Source organism: Mugil cephalus, chromosome 20 (genome assembly GCF_022458985.1).
Source record: "Mugil cephalus isolate CIBA_MC_2020 chromosome 20, CIBA_Mcephalus_1.1, whole genome shotgun sequence".
Taxonomy (NCBI): domain Eukaryota; kingdom Metazoa; phylum Chordata; class Actinopteri; order Mugiliformes; family Mugilidae; genus Mugil; species Mugil cephalus.
This window is the reverse complement of record NC_061789.1, coordinates 7,415,895-7,438,986: the sequence shown is the minus strand read 5'-3', so window position 1 is coordinate 7,438,986 and position 23,092 is coordinate 7,415,895. Positions and strand designations below refer to the sequence as shown.

The window sequence follows — 23,092 nt, the reverse complement described above, 5'->3', positions numbered from 1 at the left end:
CGCCTCACAATTGTTGAGGATGCGTGCCTCAGAAATCACACCACTCGAGGGCCCGCCTTCTCCTACCCCGGGCCCCTCTTGGCCCCACCCACGCTGGACCACATTGAAATGGGTCTGATGTTGTCAAACAACTACAGTGCGCTGAGCTTCCCTCATCAGACCTTCCGGCTGCGGCAGCATCTTTGATAAAAGTGCGCAAGGAGGAAACGGCCCCTGATAAAACCGTCGCTGCAGGTGCGGGTTTGAGCCTCATTAGAGTTAAATTAACCAATCAGAAACCTCACCGGCTTCACTGTAGATCTTCCAGTGCGGCTGCAGAAGATGCCGTGCGTCGCCTCTCTGCTGTTTCTCCTCTGCTTCTTCATCCACGCAAGTAAGTAACTTATTTATTCGTTTAATTAGCTTTATTGTGACCCTGGTGTTAATAATCCGCTCAAACTGAATGGCAAGTTTAAAATATATTATTATTTATTTAATGTATGCGAGGTATTCTGTGGGTTTAAATTGCCCAGTCCTCTGACAGAACCGGATGCAAGGTGATGGGGGGAGGGCGCAGATTTTCCCCAGAATGTAGGTCAAATCCCTTTCTTCCTTTCTTTCCTAGTGAGATTGAGGGGGAAAAAACAATCACCCAGCTTTATATTTTGCTATAATTCAACACGGAGGCTGCTTAATTGATCAGATTTTATTATATATACATTGTATGGCTGCAGCTCCCATTTGGTCAAATTTGAATTATTTTGAACTGGTGCCATTCATTTGCTGCAGCCAATGAGAGTGGAGCGGCTTGGGAGTCATGCTCGGGGGGCTTCAAGTAATTTGGGAACGGGGCACCACTTTGCATTGACGCCTCCCGCAGCGGCCACCAGTCTGATGCAACGCCCGGCCTGTTTGCACCAAGGCTCAAGACAGTCAAATGGAAATGAAAGGGTTCCTCTCGGTCTCTCGGCTCAGCCTCCAATGGAGCGCTCCCTGTCAGACGTGAAGTCGCTGTCAGACCTGTTCCCAGTGAGACGGATTCTGGGAAGCAGTTAGTTAGTGGTGAAACGTGTCAGAACTGGTTGTCACCCATCCCCATTGCCACACTTGTCACCAAGATATGTGTCACATTCAATTCATAACGGTCACATTGTGTGTGAGCGCCCGGATTTTTTCTTTTTAGCCAGGAAGGAGTTGGAGAACTGGCAGCAAACACGAGCGTGATGGGCACATGTGCTTTGTTCCCCACTCAATCAATAACTCTGCCATAGGGTCCAGTTTGTCTTTCAAGGTCTGAACTTTAAGCCCATTAAGTAAACACCCTACATGAACCTGCACTTGTCTAACATGTCACGAGCTACAGACAAAAGTGACATCTAAACACCCACAATCATTGAAAGAAAAACCTGAAATGAACTAAACTTTTACGACGAGGAAGGCGATAATGCACCGGATTTTACTAGAGTCATAAAGAAGTTAATAACCCTGTAGTGCTCTGGCTTCGGTTAGCGATTATGGAGCTGTAAAAAATACTACAGCAGCGGCGAAAACCATTTTGTTTGCTGCAGAAGCAGCAGATGTTTGAGACCTGTTGAGATGCATAATTTATGTCCTATGTATCGTCCAAATGTTCCCCCTTCTCCTTTCTGGAGACACTTTAAAAGCTGCCGCTGGTGCTACTGTTTACATACGTTTTCATTCCCCCGGGGGCCCATAGAGGAGGAATGGCCTCCAGTACCGTTTCATGAACTTCTGTTTCTTTGATGTAAAGTCTAATTGGTTCTTCCAGTTCAGTGGCTTCATCGGGTGCATTAAAGATGGGGGCTGGGAGGGCGACTCTGTGCACCTATGGGTCCACATGAGGTTGAGACTTTGAACTTGTAACTAAAGTATGCAGTTTTTATAACAAGCCTCATGTCAGGAGGTGATATATAACAATAATAGCCATGGTAATTTAGTTTATTAGTAGGAGGTATTCAAATTTGTAAAAGGTGCGGCCCTTGTGAGGGAGTACTGATGCCACTGTTAAGAAAAAAACACAGGAAATCTTATCAAAAAATGTTGTTTATTTTATTATTTCTAGGTTTAAAAGGTGAGTTCATGTTTTAGGATATAGACTTAATAAATAGGAATAGGTCCCAGTGAAGAAAAATTTAAAAAGAAAGAAAAGAAATGGAATAAAAACAGCTTAGAGTTTAGAGTAAAAAATAAAACAAAGAATTCAAATGATGAAATTCTCTTTAGAGAAAGAGTAAGAATTTTTTTTTATACATATTTTTTTTATTATGAAAAATGACTTTCTGGAAAAAGTCAAGAATTTTTATTTTTAGCTATATTTTTATTTTTATTTATTTTCAAGAATAAGTGGTACAGTTTCTGGAAATAAGTATTAATAAAAATATGACTTGAGGACTTTAGTTGGCTAATATTTTAAAATATTTAAAATTTCATTAAAAAAATATGATAAATAATTTGATCGACTTGTCAGTACATATACAATACAAATGTGTACAATTTCTGGTAACAGTTTTAAGACTTGAATGGTTTTAAGGAAACGTGACAACAAAAAAAATCCACAATTATTGAAAGAAAAATTTAAAATTTTGTAATCTTTTTAAAAAATTGTGAGGGCGACTCTGTGACTTTGTTAGTTTTTTTCTGGCATGGAACATAAATTCTTGGTGATTATGAACAGCTCCACACGAGTCAGTTTGACATGTGGTTTATCTGCCACGTTTAAACAAGCACAAACATGCACACGTGTGTTTGTTCATGTGTCTCTACGTCATATCAGAGCAGCCACACACTTCGCTGGAAACGTGCACTTATTGTCATGTTTGGCTTTGCTGCAGGCGTAGCTCGATGTTAGCGTGTCGCGGATTCCTGTAATTGCCACAAACATCTCATCTACTAGCTTGATGACACAAATAATGAACATTATTAACCAAAAGACTTTGTTAATCGTGACTTTTTCGGTTGCCCCACATTAAAAATATAGGATGATAGCTTGTTGTTAGCCTGATAGCATCAAAAAGTCTTATTTGAACATTTTCAGAAAACAAGAAAAACTTTTAACAAGCACATTGGTATTTTTGTTGATGTTGTAACTGTAAGTCCAAAAAATGACTCAGACAATTATGCTATTAGGCTAACAACACGTAAATATGCTGCTAAACATCAGCTAGCTAGCATTATCTTTGCGCTAACGATGACTATTGTGTAGCATAAGCATGCTATTAGGGTAAAACATTTAAATATTTAATGTGTGTTTAATAAAGGAGTGATGCATAATGACTGAACCTCAGCATATGCTAATTTATGACAGCAGGCCTAAGCAGTAAACCTGATAGCTAGCTAGCTAGCATAAGCGTTTAGCTCAAACGACTGCTAAGCAGCTCGTAGCTCCAGTAGCTTTCTGTACATGGTTTTGTAGAGTAATTAACTTGATTATTTGTTCAGATTCAGTTTTATTTGGCATGTCCAGGATCAACACAGGGTTAACAGTGCAATTAAAAGTTATTTTAAGCACAAGCAACAGAATTGTACCTGCTTTATTTATCTTTATATCTGTCTGTCACAGATGCGCAGACGACATGCGGAACCAATCAGTTCCTGTGCGGCAACGGGAAGTGTATCACGTCGAGATGGGTGTGCGATGGCACCGATGACTGCGGAGACGGCATGGATGAACTTCCGGGTACCTGCTGTGAGTATCGTGACGTGACGCGAGCCTGAACTTGCCTGAAATGCCTGGAACGCGACAATAATGTTTTCTCTGTATTTTCGCTTTCACAGCGGCCAAAAGGTGTCGAACCTCGGAGTTCAAATGCTCGGACCGACTCAACCAGTGCATACCGAGCAACTGGCGCTGTGATGGAAAAGCTGACTGTGAGAACGGAGCTGACGAGCTGAGCTGTGGTAAGTCTTAGTCGGAGGACTTCGTGTATTTTCTCAAACGTTTGTGTAGACTTCCTTTGTTAATTGTCCGTGTCGTGTCTTCCCCGCCCCAGTGGCCAAGCGGTGCACAGAGTCCGAGTTCCGCTGCACCAACGGCCAATGCGTGTCGGCCTCCTTCGTGTGTGACGACGAGGCCGACTGCAGCGACGGCAGCGACGAGGTCTCCTGCCCGCCCACCACCTGCAGCGGCGCCTCCTTCCAGTGCAACAACTCCATCTGCGTCCCTCGGCTCTGGGCCTGCGACGGCGACGCAGACTGCCCCGACGGCTCGGACGAGTGGCCCCAGAACTGCGCCTCAAAAGGTCTGGTCACTCCGGCCCCTCGCCAGTGCTCCCCCCTGGAGTTCCACTGTGGCAGCGGAGAGTGCATCCACGGCAACTGGAAGTGCGACGGCGGAGCAGACTGCCACGATCGATCAGACGAAGCTGATTGTGGTAAATTTTTGTCGCCGCCTTTTTGTCACCCTTTCATAACAGTGGTGTCAGGCCCTCCTCATCTCTTGTACCTCATCTCTTCCTTCTTCTAGCGCATCCCACCTGCCGCCCCGACGAGTTCGAATGTGGCGACGGCACTTGCATCCACGGCAGCCGCCAGTGCAACCACCAGTACGACTGCAGGGACATGAGCGATGAAATCGGCTGCGTAAACGGTACAAAACTCCTCCCATACACACCCTTCGGAAGACAAATAAAACTCTCTCGAGGATCTGACTTGATTTCCTCGTTCACAGCGACTCACTGCGACGGACCGAACAGGTTTAAGTGTCAGAGCGGGGAGTGCATCAGCATGGAGAAGGTGTGCGACAAGCACCGTGATTGCAGGGATTGGTCGGACGAGCCTCTCAGAGAATGCGGTGAGTGCGGGGCGCTCTCATTCAAGACTAATTGCTACGTTTCCGTGTTTAATCATGGTGTGCGCTTCAGCTGCAGAATGCAACTTAAAACCTATTCTTTATCTATTGCCACCGTACGCAGACTCCAACGAGTGCCTCTACAACAACGGCGGATGCTCCCACACTTGCAACGACTTGAAGATTGGCTACGAGTGCCTTTGTCCGACGGGGTACAGCTTAGTCGGCAAAAAACGGTGTGAAGGTGAGCCGTGCAGAAACCCCCGTGTGCTGGTTTGCTCTTAGATGTGAACTTTACTCAGATTAACAAACGCTGCCGACGGTCAGTTTACTCTGATGCAAACCGTTCCCTGTCACTGTCTGTGCTTTCAGATAAAGAGGGATCTCGTAGTTCTTATGGACACAGTGACTCAACATTCCCCCCCTGTTTCATTTATTTATCTTTCAACCAGATATCGATGAGTGTGCCAACCCGGATACCTGCAGTCAGATTTGCATCAACCAGATAGGCAGCTACAAATGCGAGTGTGAGGAAGGATACCAAGTTGACCCAGCAACCAAAGCCTGCAAGGCCATCGGTATGTACTCAGTTATGTAATGGTTAGATGTGGAAATGACTTTAGAGTTGTAGTGACTGATGTAGAGAACTCTAGGCAAAGCTTTGCAACACTTGACATAATCCCAAGTTGGATTTTAACAAAGTTTCAACAATGCTACTTTTTCAAAATGTTAAATTTCACTAATGCATGAACCATTAGTTTCAATTGTGTGGTATATCAGGTTAATTTAAGTAATGTGAGGTGGGACAGCTAGCATCAAACTAGGAGCAAGGAGTGAGGCCACTGCTTTAGCCAGCTGCTAGCATCTTGGATAGCGTTTAGCCTAGCTCAGTAGCCTGAGCTAACACTGTTGTGCAGAGCTAAGTGGGCATGTTTAACCCTAACGTGACCTTTATGTCTATTTTTGGATTATTCACTAAGTAAGTAAGGAGTAAAGTGGAGTCAACAAGGCCCCTCAAAGGTTTTTCAAAGGGTTTTCAAAGGATTTTCTACTTATTCACTTTATTTGTCAATCACAAAGTGGAAGCTAGTTAGCCTAGCTTACCAAAATTAGCACATTATTACAATAAGACGTTATGTGTCGTTGTTTTGGTTGGTTGAAAAGCAGGTGTTATACACTCTGTGATTGATACGTCGTTAATAAAAAAAAAAAAAACGTGTTTTTTGTGACTGTGTAGGTACGATAGCCTACCTTTTCTTCACAAACCGCCATGAGGTCAGAAAGATGACTTTGGACAAAAGCGAATACACAAGAGTAATCCCCCGCCTGAAGAACGTTGTGGCTCTTGATATGAACATTGCCACCAAAGAGATCTACTGGTCTGACATCTCCCAGAAGAAGATCTACAAGTGAGCAAGAATGAAATCAGAACGAAAAGATCACCCTCCGTTTCCATCACTTCCTGTTTAACGCCTGTTTTGACTTTTATCCCAGAACTCAGATGGACTCGGCCGAAGACGCCGCTCATCACCAAATAGTGATCGGGAGTGACGTCGATGCTCCCGAAGGAATTGCCCTCGACTGGGTTCATGGTAATCTTTACTGGACCGACAGTGTTCGCAGCACCGTCTCCGTGGTAACAGCTGATGGTAGCCGCCGAAAAACCCTCTTCAGCCGAGGCTTGTCGAAACCCCGCGCTATTGTGGTCGACCCGCATACCAAGTAAGCCATTTACACTACTTAATCTTAACTCTGTTTTATTTATGAACACTAAACAGGAATCAGTGTATTTGGGTGTTTTGATTTACCATACGTTTCACCTCACAGCTTCATCTACTGGACTGACTGGGGGAATCCAGCTAAGATAGAGAAGGGGGGTCTCAACGGAGGCGATCGCACCGCTCTTGTCACCGACAACATCGAGTGGCCCAACGGCATCACACTTGGTAAACTCGAGCACTCGCGTCTCTCTGGTTTCAAGGTGTTTTCTGTACATTTGAATACCTGTGGACAACGTGGTCTGACCTGTCGACCCTTCCCCCTCCCCACCTGCTTTCTTCCCAGACCTGTTGAACCAGCGGCTCTACTGGGTGGACTCTAAGCTGCACACTCTCTCCAGTATCGATGTGCAGGGCGGTAGTCGACGCACTCTCATCATTGACGAACACAAGTTGGCTCACCCACTGGGACTCACTGTATTTGAGGTAGATGTCCCATATAATAATATAACCCAATAAAAGGTGCCTGGTCTTTTATATGCTCAAACTTTTCTGTTGCTCTGCTTCTAGGAAAGAGTGTTCTGGACAGACGTCAGCAACAACGCCATCCTCAGTGCAAACAGGCTGACAGGCGACGACATTGCACCAGTGGCCGAGCACCTATCATCACCAGAGGACATCATTCTCTACCATAATCTCAAGCAGCCAACCGGTAGGAGACTTGCACCGCTAAAAAAAAACAAAAAAAAATGCACTGTCCTGAAATTAGGGTTAGGGTTAAATAATATCATTGGCTTTAAAAGATTACTTTGAAATTTTGAAATGCGCTTAATGGAGTGTGATGAGTGCAAGTATTGGAAACCAATACTAGCTAGCTTTATAGGTATTAATGATTTTTTGTTACCTTCAAGTGGAATTCATGAGTGCGTGGTTACGTGTTGTGTACACAAGCTGCTTGTCGCGGAAGTGCTAACGTCAGCAGTAAATCGTGAGAACGCCGCTGAGATCTGGAAGCCACCAAGGTTAAAAGTTCATTTAGAGTACTGCAACGTCCTTGACAACGCAGCCTACGATCGTAACCTACGCCGATGACACCATAACCCAAATATTAGTCGTCCTTCCTGCTTCACTTTCCACAATGGTGACTGAAATTTTATGCCGTATTCCTCCGAAATTTAGCGGAACACAAGTCATACAAATATTGGTATCTCCAAAACTTTTCCGTTAACCACACTGATTCTTTGTGGCTCTGAACCAATCAATTCAAAAGAAATATAAACCGCCTATAGCAGTTGTCAAACTAACAAACATTTAACTTAATATTTGAAATGCAACTACAAAACGATGAGGTCATCATTTTGCTCAGACATATATTAACTTACCATTTACCTCCACAGTCACAGCTCAGGCTGAGACATGGCTTTATGTCTTCCTAACGGATTCTTCTTCTGCATCGCAGGAAGGGACTGGTGTCAGGTGTCCAATGGCGGTTGTGAATTCCTGTGTCTGGCAGCTCCACAAGTGGGCAGTCACCCCCCCAAATATACCTGTGTCTGTCCAGACGACATGATGCTAGGCACGGATATGAGGACATGCGTACCTGGTACGAAAATATTTGATATTGTAATTAAACAAATCCTGCTTTATAAAAGGAACTTTCCCATTGAATAAATCTTTGTCTTTCGTTTCTTCAGCTGTGCCAACGCCTGAAGCTCCTCAAGTTCCAACCACCCCACCACCTCGTCTGCAAACAACAACACCTAGGATCATACCCAGGACCACAGAAAAGCCCCGTGTCCACACCACCACCGCCGCCGTGCCTTTAGTCATCACCAGTGCCACCACCAAGCCGGTGCCACGCACCACCCAGCCAGTGCCACGCACCACCAAGTCTCCAGCCAGGGCCACCACACCTGAACCAAGGAGGACCTCGCCTAGGACTGTGAACCCAAAAATCCATCGAACCACCACATACGCTCCACTCACTTCTACGGGCAAGTTGAAGTACCACAGTGTTGGTTAAGATACTTTCTGTATCATAATTTGACGTTGGTGTGTTTATATTTCCTTAAGATGGTGAAGTTGCAACAGCCATAACAAGGACTGCCTCCACCACCCCAACAGCTCTTTACATCCTTTTGCCTCTGGGTAAGTTTGTTGTAGCAGTCGCTGCTTCTCAAAAGATACCAACCATTTGAAACACTAATAACAGTCAGCCATCTTTTATCATCTCTCTCAATCAAATAGTGATCGTTTGCCTGGTGGCTGCTGGTGGTGTGCTGCTGTGGAGGAACTACAGACTGAAGAACACTAACACCATTCACTTCGACAACCCCGTCTATCAGAAAACCACTGAGGACCAAGTGCACATCTGGCGGAGCCACAGCCCTGATGGTTACTCCTACCCAAAAGTAAGCCTAAAAAGAGTTACTGTATGAACATGAATCTAAATGTAAAATTGCAAAATACGACGGTTAAAAAGTTTTATGTCTAACGTCCTTTTTATTTACTGTCCTTTCAGAGACAAGTTGTGAGCTTGGATGAGGAAGCAGACAATCCAACCTTCACAGAAAACTGAAAAATGTTGGGTCGAGTAGAAAGAGGAGTCTCGATGATAAGCTACCGTTAACGTCCTTTAGCTTTTTTTACCTCACGCAGCACAAAGATATGGAAGACGACCTCGAACCACTGTATCCTCACAGAACACAACACGCTCACTGCAATGGAAATGATCAGTATACAACATTTTTTATAAGTAGTGCACATTTTAACATTTACTTTCTCAACAAAAATTACCAAATTACCAGATGTTGGGTTCGTCAGTTTCAGTTTTTTTTTTTTTTTTATTTATCATGCAACTGGTGAACTTACATCTTACTTTTCATCCATCATGTTAAAGTTGGTGCAACTTCAGCATGAGATCGACTCATGCCAGAAATGTGTGTTGTAAATATCTGTCCAGGAAAAAAAAGGCAAGTCAGAAGTCAAAAGTGTTGATGGAATATTAATATACATTGCACTATTTATAATTTAAAACAATAGTTCAATATTTTGATATTTTGGGAAGTATTCATAATGTTGTTGGTTTTTTTTTGCGTGAATTTAGAAGGGAGGATAGGTAACACCGCTAACTACGAGCTAAAGCCTAGAGGTGATTAGCTTTGTTTAGCATAAAAACTCAACGCAGCAGTTAACAACGAGCTTAGCGCTGTGCCCAGTTTAAAGCATATCTTAAGCTCTCAGACTAGTATACGTAAATACAAGATTTGGTTTTGTTTGGACAAGCTAACCTTTTTCACTTACTATCAATCTTTATGCTAAACTAAGCTAAATGCCTTAAAGCTGTAGCTTAGCTGTTGATACACATATATTATTATATTTTTTTGCCTACTCATGATAAGAAACAAAATATTTCTTGACAAAAACAGGCTAACACAATTTTCAAACATTTCAAGAAACACCCTAGCTAATCAGCTAATCCTCTCACTCTCTTTTCCGTATGCTAGACACAAAGATACCACTTGCTAAACTTAGTTTAGCACAAAGACCAAAACAAGGCTACAGCTGACGGGTCTGTTTCTGCTTGCTAACTTTGCTTAGCTTAGCTACTGTCCAAGAATAGCTCTGTCCAAAGGAAACAGAATTAGCCTAGCCTAAAGCTAACACATCACAGGCCTGTCTCTTGGTTAATTCATTAACTAGAAATATGTCAAGATATTTTTGCATTGATAATAAGCTATTAGAAGGATAATCTGCTAAAGACTAGCATCCTGCTTAGCATACTGAGAATGGATATTTCCCAAAATGTGAACAGTTGAAGTGAGTGTGCAGTAGGTGAATGTAATATTGAGTTTTCCATCTGCCGGTTCAACCAGTGTGACCTCAGTAGTGATTATATTTGTGTAATTCTGAGTTTAGCATCATTATTCGTGCAAAAACATCATCTAAAGGTACATAATGTCACTGCTGTAGCCAGCCTCAAAGTGAGAACACAGCACAGACTGTGTTTGTGCCTTAATTATACAGCACTGATGGCCTTCAGATTCCTCACGTCACTATAAGATCCTCCAGCAGCTGTATGCAGTTTCCTCTCACGATGCCTTTTCAGCTCCTGATTTGTGATCACCTGTCTGTGAAAGTAGACAGCCGACTTTAAATTTTCCCTCCCGTCGACCCCCTCTCAGATGGAGGGGTTACATTCCTTAAAAGGCCAAAAGGCTTTGATGCAACCATGTGTGACCGATATGTTTAACGCTCTGTACTATAGCACGTGTACATGTATGTGTGCCCCCAGGACCAGATCGCCTCGAAAACAAAGCCATGTGCCCCTTGTAGTGTCTTACATTTTAAACTGATTTCAGTTGTTTTATTTGTGTAGCTGACAAATGCGTGCCTTTTTTTTCAATGACATATTTTGTTCACGTGTTCATGTTGGTGCTATTGAACTCAGTGGATTTGTACAAAATCATCGTGTCTGCCTGTTAATGATGAATAATTAGAGGGAGGACTGTTTAACAGTGCAGATTTAACATGTAAATACAATGTTCATAAATGTACATATTTGTTACTTAACCGTTTTTGATGATGATGATGTTGAAGCCTTTTAAATGTTTGCTGTACATAAATAAATACTTCTATTTATTATAGAATCAACACTGTCTGGATTCAATTTCTTCCACTAATTTTCCTGCACCCAGATGTGGGTCATTCTTTGAACTCAACTCAAATACAGCACAATTACTGTTTATGTGACCTCTTCTCAGAAATCTTTCCTCCCGAATGTTGCAATCCTCTTACTCTCTGGGTTCTCCTCCACAGTGTTGTCATCATGGCCATAATATGCACACATGGCTCGAAATTCGACACTGTTTTTCTTCCTTTTTTGGGGGGTGGTGGTAGTGGTGGTGAATGGGGCTGAGCTCTAGTACGGAAAACAAAACCTTTTTCTTAGAAAGTCGAGACATCATCACAGAAAGCAAAACCCTGCAGCTTCTTGGAAAATGATACGACACTCATGTTTTTTCTTAGTTTCATTGAAATTAAAAGATAACAACCAATGGGTCAGCGCTAGTAAGTCTTTTAGCAAGTTAATTAATTCATTAATACCCCTGTATACTGGCAGTATTTTAGTTTACATGTTGATAAATACATACTTTTGAATAATAACTGACTTAATATAGTAAAATGAGGTGTTTTAAAGAAGCTATGACTATAATGTAGTCACTTATTTGAGGATGCATTCACGTTTCCCTTTAACATTATTGCAAAAGCAAGAATTTTGACCTGCAGTTTCATTCATTAACTTGAAATATGAAATTCAATTACATTGACAAACATATGGTTTGATTAACTCTTTCTTTATCTGCGACCGTGCACGTGTGTTGGTCAAACCATCCGACAGACATGTCAAGTGCAAAGTCCAAGGCTGAGGAAGAGCAGAAGTATTGTTGACCTGATGACACGAGTGAAAAGGTGGCGTGACACATCTGTAGCCATGTGGGCAAACTTTCAGATTAGAAAACAGATTAAGGGCAAAGGGTAAACAGTGGTTAATAACACATGTGGACAGTTGTAAATGGATGTGGTGGCGAGACTCACAAACTGTTGGTGCAGTCTGTTTTTATTTGTACAGGAAATGTATATTTTTCTAAAGAGAGCTTTTTTTATCTTAATCCCTGGTCATCATTAATCATTAATATAACCGCAGAAGGTCATGCACCAACGACCGGATCCCTGTAGTTCCCTCCACAGATGATTGGAATAACACAGATGTCACGCGTGTTTTTCTACACACTGCACGTTTTTCTCTTTGGAAGAATGCCAATACGCCCACCTCCAAGTTCAGGACACACAGGCTACTGTTTCCTAACATTATACAGTAGATGTCTGTATTGAATCTTGAATCTTGAAGGCTCTGCACTGAATTTGTAGCCAATGTTCCCTGCATCTGAAATGAAATAAGAGATATTGACGTATTTCCCCAGCCTGCTGCCCCCAGTGCAAGGCACATCATATGGCTCAATCCTTAACATGACAGATTGTCCAGACTTACCTATTCTCAAATGTATTGGATGTCAACATTACAAGGGGAATTACAAGGCGAGCTAACAGGAACGTCTATTTCCCTTCACACAAGAATATTTTCATTTATTTTCATGGAATTATCTAAACCCCAAGTCTTCAAGAACTTGGACGAAACGTCTTCAAGAATATCAAGTTTCCCTTATTTCAGCTTTTTTGTTGTTGTTGTTGTTTGTTTATTTGTTTTTGTTTTTTCTTTTTGGATATAGCTTCATATTTTGTCAAGCCACAACATATTTCCCAAAGAAATTGTTCTAAGCTTCATGTTCATTTACAACTAGCTCACTGGCTCTTCCATTGTGTTTTAAGATTACTAACATACAGTGACTATTAGAGGACCTAACACCTATCCCTGCGGTACACCCACAGTACACCAAGCAGCTACTTAAACACACTGTATCCCATCAGATAGTCGTGAAATATCTTTGAAAAATTATATTTTCATGCTTTATCTAAAATACAGAACTGATAACTTTCCATTATCAAACCTAAATTGACTTTGTTTTTTGAGACAAGTAGGAAATAAAAAATTCTGGAAGCCCATCTGACAGATCGTGGATGGCCCAGACTATTCTCAAAGAGTATATCGTCATTCAGTGTCATACATACCACGGCCTCGCCCACTCGGGACCTCCCACCTACAGTAAACATTCTCTCCATGCCATATTGATTCCTCGAACAAACTCACATTGGTCATAAGCAGCGTTGTTTAACTTTTGTGGGATGAACTATTTTAACACCTACTGTAGCTGATGCACTGAGAAGCAGTGGTACAAAGTTTTACCATCACAAGGTTGATTTTTATAGGTCAACAAATTTCAGCATGTGTAGACTTTTTATCAGCTGTAGCAGAGGTAACAAGCGATTTAACAATGAAACGTTGGGAACATGCTGTACTGACAATTTGTGCTGATAGGAGCCTGATGGCTGCCAAATTCTTGTCAAAATCTATACAGTTCAATAAAAGTAGCATTTTTTTTAGATTAAAAAAAAAAGTTATTTCAATGTCAGTGTAGCTTACGTAGGCTTCAGCTACAACTAAAATATCTCACATGAAACAGAAAAGTCCCCTGAAACATAAACAACATTTAAACCCTTGATTATAACAGCTCAAATTGATGATACTGATAAGGCTACATATTTAATAATAATTATTTGTCACATGCACAGTGAAATATATTGTTGTACCTGCAGCCAGTAGTAAAAACATATGGTAATATGAGCACACAAGATAAAAAAATATATAGGTATAAAATAAAATAAATAAAAATAAAGTAAAATATATACTGTATACTTGAGAGGCGAATAAATTAAGACATGCATTTAAAACTATAAACATTATATTACAGTTTTTAAAGTAAAAAGAAAAACAACAATTTTTGAGCAATTTTCCATTTCTAAGAGCAAAAAAATCATTACTTTTACACCATTCAAAGTTATGAATATTAAAATAATATAAAAATGAAAGCGGGAACTTCAGCATATCTGAATTTAAAAACGTATTTTTTTGTTTTGGGTGTTCGTGCGCCCCCTGCAGGAAATCCAACGTAATTTAAAGATCCGCGTACAGGAAACCACGTGGTTCACCTGTGAAACGCTTCCTGCGCATTAGCAGCTGGCATGGCTTCTCCTCGCTAGTGTTTACCCATAATATATTAAACACTTAGTGATTTAATTCAGTTGAACCATGTCGGAACTAAAAGTCAACCCGCAGTTTGCGCAGAAATATGAGAAATACCGACAGAGAGAAGAGCTGCAGAGACGTAAGTGTGCTACTGATAGCTAGGTGGCTAACACGCTAACGATCCAACGTGGGGTGCCCACTGTGGTGAGCTTGAAAGTTTTCGCTGTTATTTGTGTAACGTGGGATTTTTCTGTGTGTATGTGCAGTGAAGGACCGATACGGAGACCAGGAAGATGAGTCCGAGTCTTCAGAGTCCAGCTCGGATGACAGCGAAGTGGTTAGCATCCACACTATTAACTTAACAAGGAGCTGAGTTCCTCAACAGGTTGTGTGAATGAGTTGTATTTTACTTTATTATTATTATTTCATTCCTCCAGGAGCTGGATCCAAGTGTTGAGAGGGATTTCTACAGGACTCTGTCACTGCTGAAGAAGAGAGACCCGAAGATCTACGAGAAAGACGCTAAATTCTACTCAGAAGGTGATAAATCAACTCGTTTATTTTTAATATTTTTATTTTATTTTGTTTGTTGACACCTTATATCTGATTTGCACACACGCACATTCATTGTTTCTTTTTTGATCCATTCAAATGCTGCTGTTTTTATCAGTTTAGCTCCTCTGCTAATAACTTTTTGTATGAGGCGTTCAGGGAACATTAGTAAAATATTCTCACCGAGTACACAGAGTCACATAATTCTTGAACGCGAGGCTGGTACTTTATTTATTTATATTTTATCTCTTACTTTTAGATGTGTCTAGTGACGATGAGAAACCTTCGACCTCCAAGAAAGTGGTAAAGCCCATGTACCTGAAGGACTACGAACGCAAAGTTATTCTTGAAAGAGAAGGGTGAGTGAACCTATATGTTTGACTTTTGACTGCATCACTAGTAGATGATATGTTTATATAATGTCTTAAAACTAGATGAGCACATTTTTGCCAATAAAAAGTCTTAATTTTGTTCCTTTCCTTAACTTTTGCTGCGCTCTGTGTCTTTTTTTGCCAGTCAGGATAATTTTATTTGAACGTCCTGCTACAACTTTCGATGAAATTTTCACTGAACATGAGTCGTACCAATGTCTGCATCCTCAAACCTCCTCAGTAATATTGTTTCTTATCCATGGTTCAACTGTTAGGAGGGTTGTTGTTAATTTAGGATGTTGCAGCTTATTGGTTTGTTGGTTCGTAGCTTCACAGCTCATCTTAATTCATTTTTTTAACAGTAAATACGAAGACGATGACGACAGCGACGATGAGGAAGCCGCCATGAGACGAGAGGTGGGCGAAGTTACTGATAAATTATTTTTTCGTTCAGGAACGACCAGTTATTAATCGATGTTGTTTCCTTTTAAAGAGAGCGGCGTCTCCGAGCTACATGCAAGAGCAGAAAAAGCTCAAAGAAAGGTAAGATTAGTCAATTCGCGTGTGTGCCGCTGTTGTAGAAAGGGAAAAAGACAGTTTATAAAAATCAAAATCCCTTGGCAGCTTCCGGAAGTTCATCCAGGACAGTGACGACGAAGACGGTGATGACAACGAGGGCGGCGAACCATCAAAGCTGCTGACGAGGAGAATAAAAACACAGGAAGAGAAGGTCAGAAGAAGCTGCCAGCTGAGATATATAAAGCTTCACGGATCGAGTGAAACATATCTGTACCTGTTTGCAGGATAAAGAAGAGGCCGATTACGTGGACTGGCTGAAAGGTCAGGCTGAGCTGGAGGGTCAGGAGGAGGTGAAGGACATGGTGAGTGATTAAAAAGAAAAGAGGAAATTAGCTGTGGTCAAGAATTAACAATATTTGTCTTAAAAACAGACTGTGGTTAGTCTGCTTTATTTGTTCATGCCGAGTGATGTAACACATCTCAACAATGGCCGCCATCCATATTTACCTCAGACTGTGTGTACAGATGCTTCCAGGGTTCAAGTTATGTTCTGAGATGGTAGTGTGAACACGCATTAAAAACCACCGACAGGGGTTGAAATAATAACAGAGGGTATGCATTGACGTCACTGCTGCCCCAGGCCACGCCCCCTTGAATGGAAAAAACACGGCCAAATGTTTTTGTCAGTTAATAAATGTCAGTAAATACAGCTAGATCAGGGAAAAATGTGGATTATCAGATCAAATTAAGGACGATTGGACTCGACAATAATCCGTAGGAACTATCTAATATCAAGTTCTCCTGATATTTATATGGACCTGGTTTCAATACACTAAAGTGTGACCTTTTGGTACTTTATACAACACAGCTCCAACAGCTTTGTACCCCCTTATTTGGAAAAGCGGATTAGCCTCAGTTTCAGTTAATCTCAGTTATGATAAATGATGCTAACGCTAAGCGCTTTACTGAGAAGTAACCTTAGCCATACAATACGTAACTTAAGGTATGACTTCATCAAAAAAATACCCCAGGTTTCTGTACCTGGATTCCAGTTGCTTCTTACTAATGCAGCGATCCACTTACTTCTCTATTCTTTGGCCCATATCTGTAAAAAAATAAATATCTGACTGCTTTTCAAATCTGTTGATGCAATCAGCGACACAACAGCTCTTCACCATTTTTTAAAAAAAAATCATTTTACAATTTAGAGGCTGTTAAAGCCTGTGATTCAAACTATTGCCACAAATCAAGTGAGCACCAAATCATATCGGTATTTATTTGCTACAGAGCGAGACAATGAAATTGGATTTGAAGTGCTGGCTGGGGACGCATGTTAATGGAAGGTCTGAACAGGATCGGATCCTAAGTGGTGGCTCAGTAGCACCTCTCAAAAGTCTATGTTTTTTGATGTTTATTAGCTTCAGCTTTGATGTGACGCCATCAATTCCACTCACTGTTCTCTGAGGGATGCGTAAAAACCCAACACAGTGTCACATAAATTACAAAAACCACAAAAGTTTTAGCCGTGACTGTAAATTCAGTGACGTGCAGCTTTCAGAAGTATCAATCGTCTTTTAATGAGACTGGCTTGTATCTTGCAGAAATATTTAAGAGACTACTGGAACGACCCAGAGCTGGATGAGAGGGAGCGTTTCCTGAGAGATTACATGCTAAACAAGGGCTACCTAGACGAGGACGACCACAGTGAACGGTACGTTCCCGGGCGGATTTAAATTGTCTCACCTGTGACGTGAAGCAATGAATGAATGAATGAACAGCAGTAAAATATTTGGATGCATTCAGGATCCCGACCTACGATGAAGTGGTTCAGGATGACGTGGACGACTCTGAGGAGGAGGGGGAGGATTTCTTGGAGCTTCAGGAGAACTTTGAGCGAAGCTATAATTTTCGCTTCGAGGAGCCCGACGGGCAGCAGATCAAGACGTACCCCCGCACCATCGCCACCTCCGTACGCTCCAAGGACGACCGCAGGAAACGCAAAAGGGAGGAAGTGAAAGAAAGAAAGGAGAAGGTTTGTAAAAAAAAAAAAAAAAAAAAACAAGCACACACAAACCTCAGATCGTACTTACTCCGTTAGCTAATACAAACCCACTCTTTTTCTCCTCAACCATTTCAGGAGAAAGAGCAGAAGCGGGAGCAGCTGAAGCAGCTGAAGAACCTGAAGAGGAACGAGATCATGGAGAAGCTGAAGAGGCTCCAGGAGCTGACCGGAAACGATCAGCTGGCTTTCAGTCAGGCTGACATCGACGGAGACTTCGATCCAAACCAACACGACCAGCTCATGCAGGTCGGTGCATCCACAAAATCACCATCAGTTTCCATCTGTTTCACCCATTTTGAACCAGTTATTGCAGGAGTCTCCCTACATGTACAATACGCAGGGTTTAAAGTATTCTGGCACTGTACCGGAATATGGTGTGGCGTTTGATCACGATTTAAATAAGATCAACATTTAGAGAAAAAAAATGTTGATGTGGGATATTGTCAGCTGAGTTCACGACAAATGGAATGAGAGTAACGCAGCTTTCCTTCTCCAAACTAACAACACTAGCCAATCAGAAGTAGGGTGGGGTGGGTCTTGGAAAACTTGGTTGAGATCCAGCTGATGCTGCATTCAAGACAACTTGCAAAAAAATGAGTTGTTAAAACTCAGAAATTACTGCTTCCAAAGTAAAAAATAGCTACTGCACATATTTTAATGTAATGTGAACACTATTATATGTGAACTCTGAAATTTCCGAGTTTATGTGAAGGCATTATCTGAGCTAAGCAACACTTGTCAAAAGATGGAGAGTAAATTTCTAAAGCTGGGAGTGTCCTGACTACGAACAAAGGACTTAGTAATAAGTGTGATTATTTATTAATATATCTAATTTTAAATGTTAGGATATAAATTTTGCAATTTAGGGATTAGTATATGTTCTACAGAAGTTAATATTAAAAGAGAAGCTGTGAGCAAATGGATGACAATGTTTGAGAGTTTGTGTTTGTTAACATTGTCTCGTAGTACATTTAAAAACACCGGCCCGTTTGTATTTGCAGAAATTCTTTGGAGATGAATACTACGGAGACGCAGAAGAGGAGAAGCCTCAGTTTGATGACGAGGATGATGAACTGGGGGGTGAGCTGATGCACCATTGAACCAGTGCATGGAGTAAATCAGTGCTGCTTCTGTGTCCCTAGTGGTGGGTGGGATAGTGTGATGGGAAAGTTAAACAGCTGAATGTCTTTTATTCCTATCAGAGCACTGGAACTGGGACACTTGGACCGGAGAAGGACAAGAAGAGGATGAAGAGTACGACGGAGAGGAGTACGACGCTTCAGGGCCCCACTGCGATGATGAAAATTTCAACGTAAGTCAATTAACTCATTTTTCAGATGGTCGCCTTTTTGTTTTTGTTCTGGTAAAAATCCCATTTTTTATAAATCCTGTTTCTTCAGATGGATGCCGACTTTGACCCCAGCCAGCCGTCTACCTCCAAGAAGAAGAAGAAAAAGGAGAGGAAGAAGATGAAGAAGGAGGACATGCCACAGATGGGCAAAAAAAGAAAGAAGTCTCACTTTGCAGAGGTCATCACCAAAGACAAACCCGTCTTTGATCCTCGTAAGTGTCTCTGAACGTCCCCTCTGTCTCTAACGTCCAGTTAAAATGTGTTGGGGTTGTGTAACTGAACGATTCGGTGTCATCCCAGAGGAGAAGAGCTTTGAGCAGTACCTGGACGAGTACTACAAGCTGGACTACGAGGACATCATCGACGACCTCCCGTGCAGGTTTCGCTACAGGCAGGTTCTGCCCAACGACTTCGGCCTCACCACAGATGAGGTGAGAACTGGAGCGCTGTCTGTTACATGGTGGTTCACTAAGGTCTGCACCTCTAAGCGGATGTGGTCACGCCAAACCAAACGGCTTTCACCAAGAACAAATGTTTTACCAGTGTACTCCTTATTCTTTTTTTTTTTAAATTCTTTATTCGAGCCCCATTAGCTTCCACCAAGTGGTCACTGGTCTCCCTGGGGTCCACACAACAAATTCAGCAACAAAAACCAACAATAAACGGATAAAAACAGATAAAAAAATTAAATAAGTAAAGTCTCTCTGTATATAAATCAAACAATATCCAATATAGTTTCAAAAATACTGCGTATGAATGATAAATCTATACAGTTACTTTCCATTTATTAATCATATGTTTAAGTAACTTTTTAAAATAAAATATACTACTAATGTGTCTGACATTACATGGGAGCATATTCCGAGCCAAAGAAGCTCTATAATGTACAGTTCTCAATCATATAATTTTTTTTGCGGTTTTGCCTCCTCCACATGACCTGAGCTCACTCATTTGAAGGCATTTGCTCATTTGACTTTATACGTGAACATCAAAAGTCAGTAATTTAATTCATCCTCTATTTTTAGTCATGATAACTGTTTATGTATCTCTCTTACATTGCCCTGGAAAGAACAATGGAGAATTCATCAGGATGGCCTGCTCTCAATTAGAGGGCGATACTCCAAATGTGACAAAACACATGATCGAACAACAACGTTCGTAACAGAAGATGGAACATAAGCAGAGCATTTCCTTACCCATCTCAGATCAGGACAATAAATTGTCTAATTTAATGCTGAATAATTTGACCTTAGTTATCTACTCAGCTGATTCCCCATCTGCAAACAAATTACGTAGGGTGGCATTAGCAAGAGCATTCCTACTCCCGAATGCAATGGATTAAGTTTTAGCGATGTTTAACACCGACTTGTTCACCCACTTGGTTATTTTATTTAACTCAACCTGAAGCTTCTCCCTCAACTCAAATGAAGTAGCTGATGAACAGAACAAACTAGAGTCATCCACATACATGATTAAATCAGCATATTTAAGAGCACAAGGTAAATAAAATTCATGAAAATGGAAAACAAAAGTGGACCCAAGCAACTTCCCTGCGGAACTCCACAAGACATGTTCCCACTGGCAGAAAAAAAAAAATACTCTGTGTTCTGCCATAGAGGTAACTCTTATTTATGAGCTTTATTTAAACCAGTGCTGCAGTTCCTACACTATTTAGATTTCCAGAACTGCAAATGTACAAAAAAGGTACTAATTTGTTCGCACAACAACTTGTATCAAACAGTCAAAAAAGAAATAAAAATAAAAATTGAAAACCTTCGATATGATGAAGGCTGGCAGGACGTCTGTTATTAATGCTGCAGTGATGAGCATTGAGGTGACTGATCTGGTATTGCTTCCCTCCGGGGAGAGCTCTGACCAGGGAATGATCTCAATTAAATCTTCTCTCTGAGCACAACACATCAGACGGGCGCACAAATAAATGTGTCCCCCCCCCAAAAAAAAATGATTTGAACTAATCAACGGCTGCTTCTGTCCTCAGATTTTAACCGCTAACGACAAGGAGCTGAACCACTGGTGCTCTCTGAAGAAGACCTGCATGTTCAGGTAATGAGCCCGAAGCGGTGACTCGCGTTCGTCTTCCGATCGTTCCCGGCGCTAATCGTCTTTATTCGCTCTCTCAGGTCCGACAAGGAGGAGATGAGCGACTTGAAGAACTACAAAATCAAAGCCCAGAACGAAAAGAAGAAGAAAGAGATTCTGAGCTCTGTGTATTCTGAGTGAGTATAGTTAAACAGACGCACCCTGGTTATGAATCAATGCACAGACACGTGACGGTGTTTTGAATTACTTCTGCAGGGACGATAAAGAAGCGGCGGACGCTAAGACCAAAGTGGGGAAGAAGCGACGAGATCGTCTGAAGAACGCAGAGAAACAGGGCAGTGAAGAAGACGTTGGTGCAGCTTTGGTCGTGGACTTAGCTGAGGAGAAACTTGGTGCTGTTGAAGAGGAAGGAGAAGAGGAGGAGGAGATTCTGGTTCCCAAGAAAAAGAAGATGAAGCACGAAGAGGAGATTACCGCAGAGGAGGAGGAGGCCACGGATAAACCTGACGAAAACAGGACTGAGAAACCGAAATGGTCCAAGAAGAAGCATAAGCGTTCTGGTGGCCGCCTCCTAACCGGAACCACGGGGGTGAAAATAGGCGGCCGGGAGTTCAGCAGACAAAGACTGAAGGCGTACGGTCTGAACCCCAAGAGACTGTACTTCAGACAGCTGGGCAGGCAGAAACGGAAAGCACAAGAGAAGAAAGAAAAGCAGAAAGCCAAAGAGTGATGGTGACTGTCAGTGAGCCAACGTCAACCGGACGTTGTAACAACAAGATCAGACAGTAAATACCTGCTGTGAAAACCCCTTAAGACTTTATACAGGATCAAACCAGTTCAGCTTTTCTCCCACTGTTAAATAACCTCAGTCTGATTTAAGAGAATATTAAGAATAATTTAAACTTTGTAAATTGAATTTTTACCTGTAATTTTCCTGCTACATTTGAATAAGATATAAATTCAGGGCACAATTTGAATCCTAAGCATCTTTGGTAATAATTATGTGAGAATTAAATATTTGATGTTTTGACTCAATCTGTGAACATGCAGGTCGTTGTTTTTCCACTCATGTGTAAACTATATGAATTGGACCACTTTTCAATGCAGGACTGTATGAAAGACAAAGCTGTAGTGTGTACAGTACATGTTAGCAGCTTTTGTTACATATACTGAAGGTATTTCATTCTATAAAGATTGGATCTGTTTTGATTTTATTTATATTTTTCAGGTTTTTACAGTGTTCAACCCATAGTTCAAAAAAGGTCCTTTTAAATACCTACCATTCAGTCATTTATAAATGCTAAATCCAGTTAGCAGTGTGATTTAAGTGATATTTACAGGGACCATTATAATAAAAACATATCACTATGTTTTGACCAAAGCAAGTTGTTGATTACTTTGCATTTCCATGAAAACCAATGATCAGTGGGTGTATTTTGCCTTTCTGGGGAATTTCAACAAGACATACAGGAACATGTCATTTTTAAAAAGACCAAAAAAAAAAAACTAAAACAAAGCTGAGCAAAAACATCAATCAGGGATTAAATACAGACATAATGAAATAACACGAAGAGCCGCTGGTGGACGGCTTGTAGGGGACCTGCAGCGGAGGAGGACATCTTGGACTTTTGAAGGGCCCATGAAACGAGCACATGGATCGTGTGCAGGTTTGTCCTCAGAGACAAAGGTCCGGAGGCGCAGGGACGTCCACAGGGGGACGTCTGGAACGTCCGGCGTCACTTCCAAACTCATTTTAGAAGTAGTATGAAGTTTATTTCGAATATGAAGACAAAGAACATTTAAGCCTAAGATATATAAAACATATTTGAAAAGAGTGGAAGGAAGTATAACTTATAAACTCCCACACATTCTCCTAGTCTAAATAGGTCTAGACATTATGCCTGATACTTATAAATAGAATTTGTTTCATACGTTGAACTGAATATACCCCATCTATCTTTATTATT

General features: G+C 41.4%; 2 protein-coding genes and 1 non-coding gene across 4 annotated transcripts; all 3 read left to right on the top strand.

The window, feature by feature from the left end:
- On the top strand, positions 1 to 11,157 carry ldlra (low density lipoprotein receptor a). 2 transcript variants are annotated; one of them, XM_047571915.1, is made up of 18 exons: positions 88 to 373; positions 3,560 to 3,685; positions 3,775 to 3,897; positions 3,990 to 4,370; positions 4,463 to 4,585; positions 4,667 to 4,789; positions 4,911 to 5,030; positions 5,239 to 5,364; positions 6,024 to 6,195; positions 6,281 to 6,508; positions 6,614 to 6,732; positions 6,851 to 6,990; positions 7,075 to 7,216; positions 7,964 to 8,107; positions 8,199 to 8,498; positions 8,578 to 8,652; positions 8,752 to 8,915; positions 9,026 to 11,157. In XM_047571915.1, exons 1-18 carry the CDS (start codon positions 322 to 324, stop codon positions 9,080 to 9,082), a joined length of 2,715 nt encoding a protein of 904 aa, XP_047427871.1. In that variant the 5' UTR covers positions 88 to 321; the 3' UTR covers positions 9,083 to 11,157. The 2 variants fall into 2 exon arrangements, with proteins under 2 accessions (XP_047427870.1, XP_047427871.1); XM_047571914.1 differs by having other exon boundaries at positions 1 to 373; positions 4,463 to 4,789.
- A 2,999-nt stretch (positions 11,158 to 14,156) lies between these two features.
- On the top strand, positions 14,157 to 22,498 carry kri1 (KRI1 homolog). Its single transcript, XM_047571916.1, has 18 exons — positions 14,157 to 14,348; positions 14,476 to 14,546; positions 14,647 to 14,749; positions 15,021 to 15,120; positions 15,495 to 15,549; positions 15,626 to 15,675; positions 15,757 to 15,862; positions 15,936 to 16,013; positions 17,253 to 17,362; positions 17,455 to 17,683; positions 17,789 to 17,959; positions 18,715 to 18,793; positions 18,916 to 19,025; positions 19,114 to 19,276; positions 19,365 to 19,495; positions 21,064 to 21,128; positions 21,206 to 21,301; positions 21,381 to 22,498. Exons 1-18 carry the CDS (start codon positions 14,273 to 14,275, stop codon positions 21,853 to 21,855), a joined length of 2,268 nt encoding a protein of 755 aa, XP_047427872.1. The 5' UTR covers positions 14,157 to 14,272; the 3' UTR covers positions 21,856 to 22,498.
- Positions 20,879 to 20,977, top strand: LOC124998530. The gene has a single exon (XR_007111070.1). It is a non-coding gene; the product is annotated as a Z30 small nucleolar RNA (small nucleolar RNA).
- Positions 22,499 to 23,092: the final 594 nt, after the last annotated feature.